Source organism: Octopus bimaculoides, chromosome 7, assembly GCF_046866305.1.
Source record: "Octopus bimaculoides isolate indiv1 chromosome 7, ASM4686630v1, whole genome shotgun sequence".
NCBI lineage: Eukaryota > Metazoa > Mollusca > Cephalopoda > Octopoda > Octopodidae > Octopus > Octopus bimaculoides.
In genome coordinates this window covers 74,061,964-74,081,990 of record NC_142934.1, presented here as the reverse complement: position 1 = coordinate 74,081,990, position 20,027 = coordinate 74,061,964, and the positions used below count along the sequence as shown (strand labels likewise).

General features: G+C 36.9%; 1 protein-coding gene across 5 annotated transcripts in view; it reads right to left on the bottom strand.

Annotated features, from left to right (window-relative positions):
* LOC106876490 (cell cycle checkpoint protein RAD17) overlaps nt 1-20,027 on the bottom strand; it is a 47,015-nt gene that overhangs the window by 1,299 nt on the left and 25,689 nt on the right. For all 5 annotated transcript variants that reach the window (XM_089355486.1, XM_089355489.1, XM_089355487.1 and 2 more), the window contains 8 exons: nt 19,477-19,588; nt 17,939-18,130; nt 17,487-17,575; nt 16,015-16,161; nt 7,292-7,438; nt 5,229-5,268; nt 2,059-2,145; nt 552-603 (listed from right to left, as the gene is read on the bottom strand). In XM_089355486.1, coding sequence (XP_089211612.1) covers nt 552-603; nt 2,059-2,145; nt 5,229-5,268; nt 7,292-7,438; nt 16,015-16,161; nt 17,487-17,575; nt 17,939-18,130; nt 19,477-19,588 — 866 coding nt within the window. The remainder of the gene's footprint in view (nt 1-551; nt 604-2,058; nt 2,146-5,228; nt 5,269-7,291; nt 7,439-16,014; nt 16,162-17,486; nt 17,576-17,938; nt 18,131-19,476; nt 19,589-20,027) is intronic.

Below are 20,027 nucleotides of genomic sequence, written 5' to 3'. Positions count from 1 at the left end.
CTCTTCCTAATTAATAGAACTATGATCCTTTCAGGGATTTTCATCACCTGGTCCAGCAATTTTATGCCTCTGTAATTATTTCTACTTAAGGCATCAATCACCTTTGTCTTTGCAGCAGTTAACTATAATGCTGCTACACCAATCACTGAGTATGACTGCCTCATGGACAACCTGATTAACTATATAGGTAACAAGGCTAAATCCTACCCCACCAGACATTTTAAGCCACCAGATATTTTAATCATTATGAAGCAAACTTCTTAGCCACAAAGCCATGCATATGACCCATTAAGTTTACACATGGAAGGAAAATTTATGACAGAAAACAAAATAATAGGTCTTAAACAACATTTATGTGTATCAGGTTTCTAGAATAAGTGCATTGTAGCTCTGCATGTTGTAAGGGGCAACTATAACGGTTGGCATCAGCAAAGGCAGACCTCTAAAAATGCCAGCATGGAAAAATAAGTACAAAAACGATGAGGATGATGAAGAATTACTGTAGCAAAGTAATAAAGTGAAAAATAAAGATAAATTTTCAGGAAACTTACCTTGAGTGAAACTTTGGAAAGGTACAGATGTCATTTACAAATGATATTTGTTCTGGAAATAGTAAAATAGGGCAACTTGAATAAATGAGTCAAGTCAATGAGTACCATAGTTGTGTGTGTGTGTGTGTGTGGCATACTGTTGTTTGTTATCAAAGACAATAATGACAAACCTATGACACACATACTAGCAACATGATGCAGTAGAAAATATTTAGATAACACCATCAAATAAAGGAGACCCACCACTCCTGTATTCTCCATCTATCAAAAGCTACATTTCCTCTTCAGAATCAGAAGTAAAAATGTTAATCTTTAAACAGCTGCTCGTCTTTCACAAAGCACAATTATACCCTGCCCCTGCACCAAAGCAACTGATGACAGAGCACCCACCACATACACAGTTTCTAGACTGCATCCAAATAAAAGCAGTCTAACTCAGTGTTTCTCAGAAGGCTGGGGAAGGGCAGTGTGGACTGAAAAGGGAGCAGATGAATCTTTTATCTTTTACTTTTTTCAGCCATTGAACTGTAGCCAAGCTGGAGTTCTGCATTGAAGGGTTTAGTTGAACAAATCAACCCCAACACTTAAGTTTTTAAAACCTAGTACTTATTCTATCAGTCTCTTTTCACAAACCACAAAGTTACAGAGTGTAAACAAACTAACAGCAGTTGTCAAGCTGTGATAGGGAAAAACCCAAACAAAACACACACACACACATATATATATATATATATATGTATATATATATATATATATATATATATATATATATATATATATATATATATATATATATATATATATAAATGAGAGTGTGTGCTCCCAGCAGCTAACTTCACTTACAGGGCTATAATAGAAAACACTTGCCCAAGGTGCTGCACAATCCAACTGAACCTGAAACCACATGGTTACAAAGCAAGCTTCTTAACCACACTGCCATATCAGGCTAGGCTGGGTGTAATAAAATTAATATAGTTTTAAACTTGTCCAATGCAAAGTCAAAGACAGCAGAATCATATGGATACAAACTATTTCATCTCATTTAAAAAGAGGAGTAGGTCTTGTATTTGGTGGAGTTGGTAATTGCCTGTTTGAGAACCACTAGTTAGTCTACCTGACATATCTTCACACATGAAATATTTAGGAAATATTTTCCTCTTGTTAAACATTTATCTTGCTATGTCTTTTTTTCATCTATACTAAAACAGCCTCTACTCCACTTGACCCTTTAGCATTTAAATCAGCTATATCAGGTCCCAGATCCAACCTACCACACCGACCCTACACAATGTCATTCTAAAAATAAGCAATCATCAAAATCTCAAAGTTATAAGACAATGCATGATTAATTCAAAACAATGTGAATCAATAAGCAATAAATTTGACAGAGTAATCTGAATGCTAAAAGGCTAAATTACTAATTTTAAACTCCCACAATAGTGAAAGCCACTGAAAATTATAAACAATTTTTTTTAAAAAACCCAAAAAAAACTAAAGAATTCCTTACTAGGTGAATGCATTATAACATTAGTTAACTTCATGTAGGGAACAATTTCTGTGAGTAGGACCTCATTGGAAGCACCAAGAATAGGAACTGAAAGAGATGAAAATCAGTTGTTTTAGTGAAGAGTAAAAAGGTTTTTGAAAGCATAAAGGTATCATTTACAAATGATATTTGTCTGGAAATAGTAAAAAGGACAACATGAATAAAGTCATAGGAGTATCTAATAAATGACTTGAAAATTCAGAAAACCAGATTTGCCATCCTTTACCAAGGGTTGTTGTTTAGCCCCTGGTCAGAACTGATTGAGCAAACCTATGACCAAAGGTACTTTAACATCCACCTTCTCAGGCATTAGTATAACAATATGCTCTTTCAATTTAAAAAGGTAGGGTATACTTTGAAGAAAATTTTGACAGCTATTTCAAATAGATCAAGCCACTACAGAGTTCACTTCATTGACTTAAGTAGTATGTTGTGTGAAGGAGTGAAATAACTGAATAGATAATAAACTAAAATACAAGCTCATAGGCCACAGGTTCAAATCTACAGCAGGAGTTTCATTTTCGTTGGGTTTTTTTTAACAAAGATTGCTCAATCTCGGACTAAAATCTACCAATCAATCAATCTAGCTTTAACCCTTTAGCATTTAAACCGGCCACATCCGGCCAAAAGTATTCTGCTTATTCAATGTTCAAACTGGCCAGATCTGGTCTCTCACACCAACCCTACAATATCATTTTGAAAATTAACTGCTATCTCATCAAAATCTCATAGCTAGAAGATAATGCATGATTAGTTCAAAACAATGTGGATTAAAAAGCATTAATTTTGACAGAATAATGTGAACACTAAAGGGTTAACCCTTTAACATTTAAACCAGCCATATCTGGCCTAAATATTCTACCTGCTCTATGTTCAAATCAGCAAAATGTGGCCTCTCACACCTACCCTACAATGTTATTCTAAAAATAAACAATCACATCATCAAAATCTCCAAGCAACAAGGTAATATGCATGCTTAATTGAAAACAATGTGAATAAATTAGCATTACATCTGACAGAGTAATCTGAACACTAATGGGTTAATAGATACGAGATCACCCAGTTCAATCTCAGACAAGTTTACCAATCAGCCCACCTAACTGTCAGTAAGGTATTCATCAAGTTAATTCAGTTTCAGACCATAGTCCATCAATCAGTCTATCTGAGCTGTTAGGCCATTTTAATGACCAGAAAATTGATAATAATTAGCACTAAACCAACTACAACAGTGTATTTTGTGTAATAAATTAAATGCAAAATTTAGGGTGGGATCTGAATTCCAGATTTGTAGAATTGATCAGATATTTACTTCTTTTAATTAGACATAAGATTTGAGGATGGGGAACTGAGAAACTGAGGTGTTGATGCTTTTTCAAGAAATAACCACCACTATGAACCAAAACTTGTCCATTAAATCAGAACACCAGAAGCTTTCCTTTACTTATTTTCATAGAATATTGATTTCTATTAACTACACAGAAACCATTTTTCTAGGGAGAGCATCAAGTCAACTGATATTTATGGCACAGGCATGACTGTGTAGAAGTAAGCATAGGCTTGGTTGTGTGATTAAGAAGTTCGTTTTCCAACCACATAATTTTGAGTTCAGTCTCACTGCATGGCATTTTTGGGCAGGTGTCTTCTACTATAGTGCCAAGCCAACCAAAGCCTTGTAAGTGGATTCTGTAGACAGACACTAAAAGAGGTCTGTGTGTATGTGTAGTTGTGTGTCCTTGTCTTGACAGAGCGATACAGGCAGCATCATTTCATTTCCAATATTCTCTGATAATATGTCTGGTTATGGAGAAATATTACTTAACTTGGAAACAGGTATGGTTTGACAACAGGAAGGACATCCAGCCACAGAAAAATCTATCTTGATAAATTCTGTCCAACCCGTGCAAGCATGAAAAAGTGAACATTAAAACGATGATGATAATGGCAAAGTTTAGTTTCCAAAATATGCTACCATTGCCACCACCACCACCACCACGCCTACTTTTTCGTGCTCACATGGGTCAGAGTTTTCTCATGACCAGATTAAGAGAATCACCTCTATGTAATTTAATCCAGTGATTTACTGTTTAAGTCATATCTATAGATTATTATTATTATTATTATTGAATGAAGCCAGTATGCTCCGTTGGATGTGTAATGTCAATGTGAATACCCGTCAGAGTGTAAGTATCTTGAGAGAAAAGCTGAACATTAGAAGCATCAGTTGTGGCGTGCAAGAGAGACGATTGCGCTGGTATGGACATGTGGTGAGAATGGAGGAGGATAGCTGCGTGAAAAAGTGCCACACCCTAACAGTTGAGGGAACCCGTGGAAGAGGTAGGCCCAGGAAGACCTGGGCTGAGGTGGTGAGGCAAGACCTTCGTACATTGGGCCTCACCGAGGCGATGACTACGGACCGAGACCTTTGGAAATGGGCTGTGCGTGAGAAGACCCGGCAAGCCAAGTAAGATCGTTGCCAGTGCCCCTGGACTGGTTCTTGTGCGGGTGGCACATGAGATGCACCATTTTGAGCGTGGCCGTTGCCAGTACCGCCTGACTGGCTCCTGTAGGATTTTCGAGCGAGATCGTTGCCAGTGCCCCTGGACTGGCTTGTGCGGGTGGCACATAAAAGACACCATTTCGAGCGTGGCCGTTTTCGTGCGGGTGACACGTAAAAGCACCCACTACACTCTCTGAGTGGTTGGCGTTAGGAAGGGCATCCAGCTGTAGAAACTCTGCCAAATCAGACTGGAGCCTGGTGTTGCCATCCGGTTTCACCAGTCCTCAGTCAAATCGTCCAACCCATGCTAGCATGGAAAGCGGACGTTAAACGATGATGATGATGATTATTATTAAATCCTTTAGCATTTAAACCAGACATATCTGACCCGAATATTCTACCTGCTTTATGTTTAAAACGATCCAGATCTGGCCTCTCACACGTACCCTACAATAGCATTCTAAACATAAATAACATCATTGAAATCTTGAAGCTATGAGATAATTCAAGATTAATTCAAAACAATAAAGCATTACATTTAACAGAGTAACATGAATGTTAAAGGGTTAAGTCAAAGCATCAAAATTAAGAGGTAAAAATAATTATTTGCCAGAGTTTGGTATTCATTACTTACAACTAAAAATATCTTTACTTGCTTGGTACCGGTCCCTGAACTGAAACAAAAAAAAAATTATTTTTATTCAGAATTACATTTCAAAACCAATTGAAATGGTAATTTTAAATATGTGAAATTTTCTGTCATTTGATCATAATTTTTTTTAAACCAAATTATTTTTTCATATTTGGCACTAGGAAGGGCATCCAGCCATATAAACCAGGCCAAAGCTTATATCAGAGCCCTGATACAACTCTGCTCCAGTCATTCAACTCATACCAGCTTAGAAAACATGATTAAATGATGATGATGAGGAGGAGGACAACAATGTTTTCATCAGTTAAATCATGAACAACATGGTAGGCATCCATTGGTCTCAAAAGATCATGGATTTGCACCTGGAGAATTTCTGTCACCTGCTGATGGTGCTGCAGCATCTGCTGTGGTTGTGGAGGCCCACACAGAAGTGGCAATCATGCATACAGTGATTGCATTTGAAGGAGCTTTCTACCGGCACTACTGGCTTTTCCTTGGTGGCAAGTTCCAGTTTCTCATCCCTTCACTCCATCCCCTTTCACAGTATTTATCTCCAGCGTAGGCAATCATTTGCAACCTCCTCCCACCTCAGGACGTCCAGATTGATTGCCTTCATATCTCTTGCAGATGTCCTTGAAATGAAAATGAGGTCATCCTTGTGCTCATGTCGTTGGCCAAGTCTCCACACAGGAGGTCTTTTGGGATCCTTCTATCCAGTATACGATGTACATGACTGAGCCAGTGTGAATGGCGCTGCTGGAGCAGGGTGAATATACTGAGTATCTTGGCGTAGTTGAGGACTTCAGTGTTGGTGACTTGGTCAGTCCACTTGATAGCCAAGATGCATCTCAGATTACAAAGGCAGAAGATGTTGAGACACTGCTCCTGTCTGGACTAGAGGCTCCAGGTCTCACTGCCATAGTGTGCTAAGGATGCATGCCTTATAGACAGCAACATTGGTGTTTGCAGTCAGTTTCTGTTTCCCAAAACTCTCTTTATGAACCTAGGAAATGTGAAAGATGCTCATCCAACTTGCCTACTCATCTCAGAGTCTAAGCAGAGGTCATCAGAAATGGTAGAGCCAAGGTAGATGACCTCATAGACTACCTCCAGCTTGTAGTTGTTGATGGTATAACAGTGAATTGGGTACCACTTTTATAAGGGTGTTTTATTTTATCTTATTTATATGGTTTCGACTTGGAATAGATAATAAATATATTTTATTTCTTGAGTAGGAATCTATATTGATAAATCCATCACTTATAACTTAATTATAAGTATTATCACTATACGTAAATCTTAATACAAGCTACATAAATACCATGATGAATTATATATATATATATATATATATATATATGTATATATATCTATATCAAGACGCTGAAACGTACATGTATGTTGAAGATAAATAAGTTCATGTTCTTTTTCACTGCTATAAAAAAAAACAGTTTCATAGTTGCAGAAATAAATTTCAGTAACAGGTTGAAGAAAATGAAGAAAGAGAAATTATTTGCTACATTAGTGTACTGATGTACATTTAATATTTACAGTACATTTAGAAGTCAAAGAAATTCGTTGTAGAGAGTTACGACATAATATTTATACTAGCTAATTCTTTCATACTAAACTACTAGAGTTTACACAAAAATTCAAATAAGTCTTGTTGGATTTAAGTAATCAACATGGCATAAAAATAGCCAATATCTCAAAGGTGAGTGTCATGGAGTCTATTGACAACAAACAATCACTGATTAATTTCCCAAAAATCAGGGGTTTTATAACTACCCATACCTGAATTCTAAGGTATGGGTAGTTGTTATTTTAATACTACAAATTACATAACCCATACATTTGCAAAATTAAACCTTCATTATTTTTCTGAGCATGAAAAGACCCAACAGGCTTGCATACAGAACAGCCCTGGGGTGGAAAAGGTTTCCCCACTTCCTTGTTGGCTTTATTCTTTAGTATTCATCATCATAGGTGGTTTGTAAATCAGTACCAATCTAAAATAATCTTAATAAGTGACTTTTAATACTCACCTTTCTTCGGACCGAATACAGTTCTGGTTTGTGTAAAGGTCTGAAACTCATTCGGTTATCTGAGTTTTGGGTTTTATCCAATGTATTGCTATGCATGATACCTCGGGTTGCTATAGATACAGCATAGTCCTGTAAGGTACTTCTGACCTGAAATAATCCAGAAATTTGAATTTCTTTTTTTTTTTTAAAGAAAATATGATTTAAAGATGTTTTCATTTTTTTGTTTCAGTCACTGGAACATTGGGACGCTGCCTTGAAAGGTTTAGTCAAACAAATCAATACAGGATGCGTGTGTGTGTGTGTGTGTGTGTAAATTAAAGTAGTGAGGAAAGGCTAACAATTAGTCAATGCAGGACAAGGACATTTAATTTCATTTAATTCAATCTAAATTTAGCTACATAACAAATGGTAAAAATAGTACAAAATGGTAAAAAGCACTCAGAATGCATACCTATTAGTTTGAGTTATCCTGACAAAAACTCCTCATATTCTCCCTTTCTCTCTCTCTCATATATGTATGTATATAATTATATATATATATATATATATATATACACACACACACACACACACACACACACACACACACACACACACACACACACACACACACATGCTCAGACACAGACAATATAATCGAATATACATAGAATACACACACAAAATACACAAAGTAGTATGAAAATTAATAACAAAATAAATATCACTTTATTTTAAATAAACATCAATATTATTTTAGTATTAATATTCTTGCTTTCTAGTGTATTTTGCATATACATAATATACTCTGAGTGGTTGGCGTTAGGAAGGGCATCCAGCTGTAGAAACTCTGCCAAATTAGATTGGAGCCTGGTGTTGCCATCCGGTTTCACCAGTCCTCAGTCAAATCGTCCAACCCATGCTAGCATGGAAAGCGGACGTTAAACAATGATGATGATGATGATGATGATATAGTTCAACCCATGCCAGCATGGAAGGCAGACATTGTAGATGATGTATGTATATACAGTACCGTGGAAAAGTCTTCAGCTACTTTAAGCTATTGTAAATTTCTATTAATTGCCAACTTATAAGTGATGTTTCGCATTGTGTTTTTTTACAGATGAAACATTGGCCTTGTCAGAGTCATTTCCCTACCTAATCATTATATTTTGTAGTTAGATATTCTGAATGAGAGGGGAAGATGAGAGACAACCACCTAAAATGGCCATGCAAAAGTTTTTCGCCACCTCACATAAACTAATAAAGATAGTGTTTTAAAACAGAAAAATGATTAGGTACGGAAATGACTTTGTATGGAAATGACTCAGAACGTGTTTCATCTGTACAAAATGCAAAGCGACACATCCACTTATAAGTTGGCAATTAGTAGAAATTTATATAGTTTAAAGTGGCTGAAGACTTTTGCACGGAACAGTATATAAAGAAAAAAGGGATAAAAAATTCCAGGCAAATATCAATAAAGCACTCAATTTTATGTGAATTTGGTTAACTATATCAAACAATTAGACACCAACAAATGCAAGCAGAATAAACATCCAAGGTAACTCTGCATGTATGGTAAGTAGATCCAAATATCATTTAAAAGAATTTCAAGAAATTTCAAGTATTAGGTAACAAAAATACAAATAGAGAAAATCACATCTTTAATTAAAAATATGATTTTCCCTATCTGTATTTTTATTATAGTATTTCAGAGGGATTCGTAAACTGAGGTTCAACTGCATTAAATGAATATGAGAACAACAAGAGATAAAGTACGATTTATTCGTGATCAGAGTTGTTCAAAAACCAAAGTTCTACTGTGTGTATATACGTATAATTATATATAAGTATATAATTATTAATTTTGCATATACGGCTTTTATGCTAGTGGTCACTAACATTATTATTTTTAGTAATAATAATGTTCTCTTATATTTATATATATAAGCACCATTCAAGCTTGGTCGATGCCAGTACCACCTGAGTGGCCCTCGTGCGGGTAACACGTAAAAAGCATCCACTACACTCTCGGAGTGGTTAGGAAGGGGATCGAGCTGTAGAAGCTTTACCAAATCAGATTGGAGCCTGGTGCAGCCTTCTGGCTTGCCAGCCCTCAGTCAAACCGTCCAACCCATACCAGCACGGAAAGCGAACATTAAACGACAATGATGATAATAAAAAAAATATATATATATACTAGCAGAGCCACCCGGCGTTGCCCGGGAATGAAGTTGTTGCTTATTGGTACTTACTCTTTTACTTGTTTCAGTCATTTGACTGCAGCCATGCTGGAGCACCGCCTTTAGTCGAGCAAATCAACCCCAGGACAAATTCTTTGGAAGCCTAGTACTTATTCTATCGGTCTCTTTTGCCGAACCGCTAAGTTACGGGGACGTAAACACACCAGCATCGGTTGTCAAGCGATGTTGGGGGGACAAACACAGACACACAAATACACATATATATACATATATACGACGGGCTTCTTTCAGTTTCCGTCTACCAAATCCACTCACAAGGCTTTGGTCGGCCCGAGGCTATAGTAGAAGACACTTGCCCAAGGTGCCACGCAGTGGGACTGAACCCGGAACCATGTGGTTGGTAAGCAAGCTACTTTCCACACAGCCACTCCTGCGCCTATACTTGGAAACTTTTACGATAATTAAAATGGGGCATAAATGAAAAAAATTCACACAGCGAATATACCACGTTATTGTTTCACTGTTATATACACAGATATACATTCACGCATGTCAGTCGAAAAGTGAAAGTGTAATAGTAATACTTACTTTAACACTCAATGGTTTTACACTTTTCTATATGACATGTACATACTATTCATGTAAGTGCTTCTTCATATACTATGTTTTCTGTCTTGCCATGCTTATCACTAAGAATGTAGAGGTTATTTTCATCTCCAACTCTAGAACATCCAACATACAGCTGACCACATGAGAAGCAAGGTTGAAGGAGGTTAAGTCCCACCACCTTTAGAGATTGACCTTGTGCTTTGTTGATAGACATTGCAAAGATAAGTTTGACCGGAAACTGCAGTCTCTTGAACTGAAAGGGGAGATCATTTGAAATGAGAGGTATCCTTGAAATGAAGACATTCTCACCCATCATGCTGCCTGTAATTATTGTTGCTTCCAACACATGGGGCATGGCTGTTTTAACAACCAACCTTGTTCTATTGCAGAGTCTGGGTGCATCAAGGTTTCTTAATAGCATTATGGGAGCACCTATTTTCACGATCAGAATGTGTGGTGGAAATCCTGGTGGCTGAAGTGAATTGAGGAACTCCACTGGGTAATGCGTTGCCTGTTCTTGATCATGGACAGAGTTAATTGATCTGTATGAACATTCAGGTCCTGGAGGCTGAGTTAACAAATTTAAATTCAGCTTGTCTACAGAATCATTCCTTGGTGCCAGAATTGTTCTTTCACATAGCAACTTGTGACTAACCCTAACCCTAACCCTGGTTAGTAAATTATGAAATTACTTAAATCAGTAAATGTGAAGTTGTTAGCGATTGAAAACGTAAACTGTTAGTGAGAACAGTAACGATTGAAGTTAAAGTGAGGTTGAAGTGAAATTTGTCACTCAGTGAACCAAAGAACCAGTATCGAAGGTACCAGAAAAAAAGAAAACCTCAGCAACAGGAAAACACAAAACCGTACTTCTGTTAGTAAATGATGAAATTACTGACATCAGTAAATGTGAACTTGTTAGCGATTGAAAACGTAAACTTTTATTGAGAACAGTAACGATTGAAGTGAAAGTGATGTTGAATCGAAATTTGTCACTCAGTGAACCAAAGAGCCAGTATCGAAGGTACCAGAAAAAAAAAAAACCTCAGCAACAGGGAAACACGAAACCGTACTTCTGTTAGTAAATGATGAAATTACTTACATCAGTAAATGTGAGTAAACTTTTAGTGCAAACAGTAACGATTGAAGTTAAAGTGAAGAAAAAACTATGGCTACCGGAAGTTGACATTGAGGAACATTTTTAAAGAAGTGAATCTTAAATATAAAGCAATATTATTTATCTTAATAAAAAAAATCAAATGAAGAACCTAAGATTTATCAGAGGTCAAATTATTCCTGCATCACAAGTATGGAAGTAAATAGTGAAGCCGTTTTCACGTGATAAGCGATTACACACACATCTCTGTTTTATATATAGTATAGATATATATATATATATATATATTGGACCTCAGGAAATCAAAGTGGCTGAGTTCTTTTTGAGTGTTGGGCCTCACGGAGGGAATGACCAAGACCTTTGGCATTATGTCATGCTTCAGAAGACCCATCTAGCTGAGCAAAATCAGTCGTAGTAGATACTGGTGTCACACAAATGGCACTCATGCTGGTGGCACACAAAAGCACCTATTACACTCTCAGAGTGGTTGGCATTAGGGAGGACATCCAGCCATAGAAAACCATGCCAATCAGAATGGAGTCTTGTGCAGCCTTCCAGCTTACCACCCCAGGTCAAACAGTCTGACCCATACCAATATGGACAATGGACATATGATGATGATGATACACACATACATATACATGTATATATCTGCATGCACATTAGATTTACATTTTTTTAGCTCTACGTTAGAGTACTGAGCACATTGTGTCAATTACATAAAGATTAAAAGTCATAATAAGAATTATGAGTTTATGTTCATGTGTATGTGCATGAGTGCAAATAGATTTATCAAAAGGAAAATTTTATATAACTAAAGCAGAATTATGAAAATAATAAGTCATTTACGAATTTTGGTTTTTTTATATTTTTTCACCTTAATACTTATTTCTGGATTAGCTTTTAACATTAAATGCATTGAATTTGTTAACACTAACTTACTTAAAACAGAATTAGACAATCTGTCAACATCATTATTCATGTTTTCAAATTCATGTAAAGCTCAGCTATGGAAATTAGTTATTTCTTGCAGATTTAATACTTAGTAGTCTTGCAGTCCTGCTGATTTTGTAATGACACTAAGTACATTAAACAGAATTTGTTGAAGTATGCTAATTAGCATTAACACTGTCCATGCAGTTTTGTATGAAGCCAGTTATTAACTAAATGCACTAACAGGAAAATCTAGGTCTGACTTAACCAACAAATAGGGTGTTAGTGTCAAGCTTAGATGTTTTATTTCTCTTTTGTCTTGTTTTGTTTCTGGTCTAGTTTATCAACTAACTATATTTGAATATAGATTAAGTGTCAATCCCATAGTGCGTAGTTAACCTAAAAAAATAAGTCCGCTTGATCAAAAGAGGTTCCTTTATCACAAAACTAACAACTAACTTTAAAACTGATTTAATAACAGTACGAACAAGGTGAACAGAGAAATAAGTGTCCTATGAATCCATTTAACATAGGCTAGTATTGGCAAAAAATAAAAATTGATGATAGTGATGATGATTTTTAGAAGGGCCACATTAAAGATTGTATGATCTCACTGGCAAAATATTCTACTGGAACCCTTACTTTCAATATAGTGGAAGAGCATTTTAACAGGACCACATATATGTAGCATATGTCTGAGCAATTTTCCAGTTAGACTTTCCTTTAATCTGGTCAAGTGCTGATCAAAAGCTGGCAGAGAGTCACATTCATATCCATTCCATTTCCATCATTTTAAATCCAGGCTTTGTCCCCATTAACAGGGGTTGCCGAATCTACCGCATTGGCATAGCAACTGCCCATACACCATCTCGCCTGGTTTTGGGCGTCCTCCCTTCCTCTCCCTTCTCAAGCCAACCCTCCCAATCTCCTCCTCCACATTTTCCTCTGTCTACCTCGCTTTTGCTGTCCATTTACCCCAAACTCTAGTACGCTCATCAGAACATGCTCTTCATCCCTCCTCAACACATGCTCATACCACCACACTCCATTCATCTTTGCCAGCCATTCCACTGATTCCTCCAACCCCAACATCCCTATCAAGTCCTCAGTCCTCCTCTTATCAATCAGCCTCATGTCACACATTTCTCTCACCATATACAGGAGGTAAATCTTCTCAATCTAGAACAGGGGTTCCCAACCTGGTCCATGTGGACCACTAGCTGGTCCACAGAAAAATTCTGATGGTTCGTGGAAAATTTTCTGAAGAATTAAAATTTTTCCGTACATGCACATGTTGCACAAATGAAATATGCCTCATTGTATATGCGTGAGCACATACGAATGCACTCATTGCCTATAGGACAATTAGCTCTCCAATCATACACGGATGCGTACCAGACAGGTACAATCGGATCCACGCTTGTGCACATTAAAAACACACAAAAAATTGTGTATTCTCAGCTGGTTAACACGATCATGTTTTCTACCTGACTTTTGAATTGAGGATTGCTAACGAATCCGCAATTCTTACAGCTTACCCAACATACGTATTATCTCTCCAGGTACATACATTTTTATGCAAGTGTTAGTCTAATTGTAATCTGTAGAAATTTTGTTGTCAGTGATATGGAAAAACATTCCTTTAATTCTCCGTCCACCGACTTGGAAAAAAGATTCTGTAGACGATATCAGAAAGATTATATCAAATATGGTTTTGTATCCAATGTAGAAGACCCTTTTTTACCACAGTGTATTATCTGCTCAAAAGTATTAACTAATGACTCAATGAAACCCTCAAAATTGTTATATCATCTATAAAAAATCCATCCTGGTTTATTTGGCAAGCCAAAGGAGTACTTTGAAGAATACCATCGCAAAAAAAATGTCTCATCTTCATCGCTCAAAACTTTTCTTCATTCATACTAACAACCATTCTGGTCTGCAGGCGTCCTATAACATTTCGCTCATGATAGCAAAACAGGGTCACCCACATACCATTGGTGAAGATCTGATTAAGCCCTCCATACTTGAAGCACATAAAGTTGCTACTGTGCCAAACGCTGTCTCAGTTTTAGCAAGTATTCCACTTTCAAACAACACTGTATTTCCCCGCATTTGTGAAATGGCCAAAGATGTCGAATCCATAGTTGTAGAAGACTTGCGACACTGCAGATTCTCGTTGACAGTGGATGATAGCACTTTTGACAACAAATATGTTGTCCTTGCCTTTGCTCGTTATGTGAAAGGTACCACAGTTTGTGAAAACCTACACTTTATAAAAACCGTACTGAAAAACACAGGAGAGACAATCTACAATGCAGTCATGGATTATCTTACTTCAAAGGGCATTGATCCCCTCAAACTCATATCAATATGCACTGACAGAGCACCATCTATGATTGACAAGTCCCAGGGTTTTGTTGCCAGATGGATAGAATTTAATCCTGTCTTCACAATTCATTGTGTTCTCCATCGAGAAAACCTGATAGCAAAAAGAACTGGAAATAATATATTTTCTGAAACCTTAGACTTAATTGCTTCCGCAGTAAAAAAAAAATCAAAAGATCTGCTCATCAAGACAGGCATTTTCAAGAAGTTTGTACAGATGAAACATTCGACCGTCTATTGTATTCGACAGATATACGTTGGCTATCAATGGGAAGTTGTCTCGGACATTTTGTGGCACTTTTCAATAAAGTCATAGAGTTTCTTGAACAGACTGATCCAACTATGACAGCCTCACTTTCTCAGAAAAAACCTGTAGTGTTGGTATCAATGAAGCAATCAAAGGTCCACAGCATTTCTGATGACAAAAGTGACAAGGAAACTGCCACTAGTTTTCCAAATTCTTCAGATATATATCAACAAAAGATACAAGCAAGCACATACACATATGTGAATATATACAAGCAGTACCAGCCACATGATTTCAGGTTCAGGCCCACTGTGTTGCATATTGGGCAAGCATCTTCTGCTAGCCCCAAGATGACCAAATTCTTGTGAGTGGGTTTGGTAGATGGAAATTGAAAAGAAGCCTATGTATACATGTATGTATGTATATGTGTGTGTGCACGCACATGTATGTATAAATGTGTTTGTGAGTTTGAGTGCATATATTTATCTCCTTGTTTTGATATTGTGTGACAGATGTAAACAAGTGTCACTGTTATATAGCGTCATTCATTTCAAACATTGTGAAAATATGTCTGTCATAAGGAAACATTACCTTGCTTGGAAGCAGCTAAGAGATGACAAGAGGAAAGGCATCTGGTCACAAAAAAAATGTACCTAAATAAACTCCATTCTACCCAAGCAAGCATGGAAAAGTGGACATGATGATGATGATGATGATGATCTATGGCCTGTGAGTGAGCATAGTTAGGTCAAGAAGTCTCTTTCATAGTGCTGTGGAAATGGCCATCTCTCAGGTGCTGGTACTATGGAAAATTGCACTCAGTACACTATAAAGTGATTGGCATTAGGAAGAGCAACTGCACCCTCAAATATACGTTGACTGTAACAACCCATCAAATCCATGCCAATATGTTAAAAGGATATAAACCCATAATGACAATAGGATTGAAACCATAGAAGATACTTCCTCAAAGTGCCATGCAAGGAATCAAACTTGAAGCTATATAATCACAAGACAAACTTTTCAACCACAGAGCCTGGTGTACTGAAGTGTAAAGAATATACTATCATAACCAGAAACACAAGGAAAGATCTATAGTGGATATGAATTTGCAACTAATAAGCTGTCACACCAAACCTATGAAACCTGCCACTTCATACACACATTTCAATCACAAGGAAGACAAAAAAAAACTGAACCATGAAAATTAGTAAAAGTGACAAAGCAGATAAAAAATACGTACAGACCAATCAAGTGTAAAAATATCAGCATCACTTAAGTATTCACTTGCACACTCAATATCTTCAATACTGTGAAAGAAATCAATGTAGTTCTGTTGGAGAAAAGTGGTGAACAGCTCCCCAGACATGTGAGATTTATCAACTACTTCCTGTAAAATAAATACACAACAGAAAAAATTGATAAGCCATAAAGTTTACAATACAAGACATATTCTTTATTGTTGTCTTCATGATCTATCCCACTTCCATTTCATTTCACTAATCATTCTTCACTACTTCCACTGGCATTCCTCTATGCCTGCACCCCAGCAGCTGCCTATTTAAAGTGATATCCAACAGGCTACAAGGTTGTACAGATGTGTGTGTGTGTGTGTGTGTGTGTGTGTGTGTGTGTGTGTGTGTGTGTGCATACATGCAATTAATGTCAGTGTATGTGGGTGGGACCAGATTATTAGAAAAGGTCTCACTGAGGAAATGACAAGGGACGAGGTGATGTAGCGATTTGCTGTACTTGATAAGACATGTCAAGCTAAGTAAAATCGCTGTCTTCCACACATACAAGTTTTTCCTTTCAGGTGCCAGTGCCACTTAAAAAGCACCTGTGCCGGTGCTGCATTAGAATACTCATGCCAGTGTTGTGTAGATGCAGCCATGCCAGTACTGCGTAAACACACCCATAACGGTGGCACATAAAAGGCACCCTGCATACACTATAGTGGTTAGCACTAGGAAGAGCATCTAGCCACAGAAACCATGCCTCAACAGACAGCTGGAGTCTGTATAGCTCCCTGCCAGCCAGCTACCTCCCTGTCAAACCGTCCAACCCATACCAGCATGGAAAGTGGACGTTAAATGTTGATAACGATGATGCTTCAAACATTAGCTCGCAACTGACCTTTGATTCCAAGTTAGTCATAGAATAAAGGCTCCAGCTTAGAGTATATACTAAGTCTACATATGAGCCCCCTCTTATTACAGTGTTAGTCTACTAACAGCAACAACAACTTTCAGCTGCTGTTATTTAACCATAAGTCAACTTTAACAGAACTGACTTAAAATCAGGTGCATTCTAGTCATGCCCATCCTATCACTTTAGTAGGTGCATTATTCAAGACGTCGCACCTTTTTGAAAAGCTGAAGTCTGATCTGACTTCTATTTCTAGCAGGTCAATTAACCATGTAGAGGCTCTTTTCTTGGTCTTTAATATCTCCAGTTGTGTGTATATGTTTATGGTGTTCAAAAATCTCTCTAATGTTTTATATATATTGGTAAAATTCATAAAAATACCTCCACATTAGTTTATGTAATAAGTCAACAAAACTACTCTCATTTCAATAACTGTTACACTACAACATAAAGCAGTGTTGGAGTTAAACAACAAATAAAGGTTTTAAAATAACTCAGATATAAAACTAGTCAAACAGTAAAAATAAAATAGTAAAAAAAATAGAAATAAAAAAGAAATCAACGAACTTCGGGTATTTCACGTAATGGTAGCCTTTCGTGATGAGTTAAATGAGCAGGTAACAAAGATTGTTTGCTTTGGGAAGGGTCTGTTTCACCTGGAAATAGAAAAATACAATAAATGTATGGTTCAGGTATCGAGTTTCTTTCTCCCAAAACAGTAATTAGCCATTGGCCTTGCTCCTCTGACCAAGCCATAAAATAACTCCAACAAAATCTTACAAAAATAACATAGTCCTACCACAATACTATCCCAGCACAGTATCAAACCCACCACAATACCAAACCCTTTGCAATACCTCCCACCACACAATACCAAGCTCAGCACAATATCAAACCCAACAAAATACCACCACACCCCACCCCACAATACCAAACCCAACAATTCCAAAATGAGAAATGGATTTAAAAGCAGCAAAAAGAAACGATAAAGAGAAAAGCAAAAAAAGAATTCTACTCACGTTTGCAATAAAGTATTTTTCCTAAAGCACGGAAAAGAAATAAGGATCCATCTTTGCCACCAATACAAGGCATAGATTGGACATCACCAGGTGAAGAATCTGTACTTGTGGTGTGTTTCTGTTTAAGTTGTGATGTGGACTTTGACCTCTGCTTGTGTTTCTGGGAGAAAGTACCAATGAGATCAGAAGTATCTGGGATGAAGAAGAAAAACAGTAGGAAACGTTTATGATCTCACAATTTAATGGTAACAATAACAACAACACAGAAGAACATATCAAGATCTGATGGTAAATAAAAAGTAAGCATTAAGTTGACTCATAACTCCTTTGTTACTTCTACTTCCTTTGGTTGTGAACTTTTACAGCACCATCAAAACATCTAATATATCTTCATCATCATCAAATTTTCCATGTTCACATGGATCCGATGGAATTTCTGCAGCTGGATACCCTTCCTGCAGGTTTATGATTCAAGGCATTCTAGCCTTAACCATCCTATGGTTTTGTATGTCCAAGACTACACTGTCCAATCTGTCCTTCCTATTTCAAGATGATATGGTGTGATTTGAGAGAAGTTTCACAGCTATATCATATCAAACAACCATCTAGAGCAGTAGTTGTCAACCCACTGACCACTCTGAATCCTATTTTACTTGGATTGACCTTCCTAGCTATTCAATGTTTAAAAATATCATATTATATTTTTATAATTAAATATTATTACAAATTGTGTAAAAAAATTGTTAAAATATTTTGTTTATTGTAGAAGTATAACCAATTTATTGCAGATATATTTTAACAAAATCTTATATGGAACCCCAGCTAAGAATCAGTGATCTAGAAGCACCCTTCTTGGCTCAAGGACAATGTTTATTTGTGGAGGCAAGATGAATGAGTCCAAGTCCAGTGCTGGCCTTTTCTTGCATTCCTGAGTAAAGTATATTACTCAACATGTCCTCATGCAAGCAAGGATAAATATTAAGTATGCAGGTATGACTGTGTGGCTAAGTCTGCTTCACAACTTTATGGTTTCAAGACTCATTGGCCAGAGCCTTCAACTATAGCTTTTGGCAAACCAATGCTATGTGGGTGAAGTTGGTACACAAAAATTGCACAAAGCCTGTCACATGTATGCATGTAGATGTGAATGTTTACATTCTGCTGCTCTAAACTATGACTAGTGTTGTTTATTGACATTTTCTGGTCAATAAATTGTCAGGTAACTCTATGCTTTTGAAGTAGAACAAAAACTTCCTTACTTGAAAACAAGTAAGGGTAAGTGGCAGGTAGTGTACCAAGCTATATAAAAAAAATACAATATCAATATGTATTCATTTAACCCATGCCAGCATAGAAAAAAGATGTAAAGCTAGGTGAAGATATGGTGTATTTAGAACAATAGATCTGTGACTCACAGCTTATCATTTAACCAATTACCTGCACAAGCCCTGAGTTTACCTGCATAAAGCTGACCTGGGGCTGCACAGTAATATATTGAGATAGCTACAAGAAAAATGCAAAATGCAAATTTGACAAACCTTTTAAACAAGAAAACTGCAATACATTGACAGCTCCTCTAATGTCACCATTGCTGGATAGAGCTATAGACTCCAGAACCGTTTTTGATGGCATACTTATCTTGTTGGTACTCTACAAAACAAAGGTTAAATAAACAAAATGTTATATATGTATATCATTCTTTTTTACCCTTCTCTCTATTAGGAAAGCAGAAGCACTCACACACACACACACATGAATACAAATGACAGAAACTTCTGTCTACCAAATTCAATCACAAGGCTTTGGTCACCTTGAGGCTATAGCAGAAGACACTTGCTGAAGATGCCATGCAGTGGAACTGAACTCGAAATTATGCGGTTGGGAAGCAAGCTTCCTAACCACACACCCATGCCTGAACCTGCATTATATATATATATATAATCGATGCCAATACCGCCTGACTGGCTCCCAAACCAGTGGCATGTAAAAAGCACCATTTGAGCGTGGTCATTGCCTGTCCCACCTGACTAGTCCCATATCACTGGCATGTAAAAAGCACCATTCGAGTGTAGTAAATGCCAGTACTGCC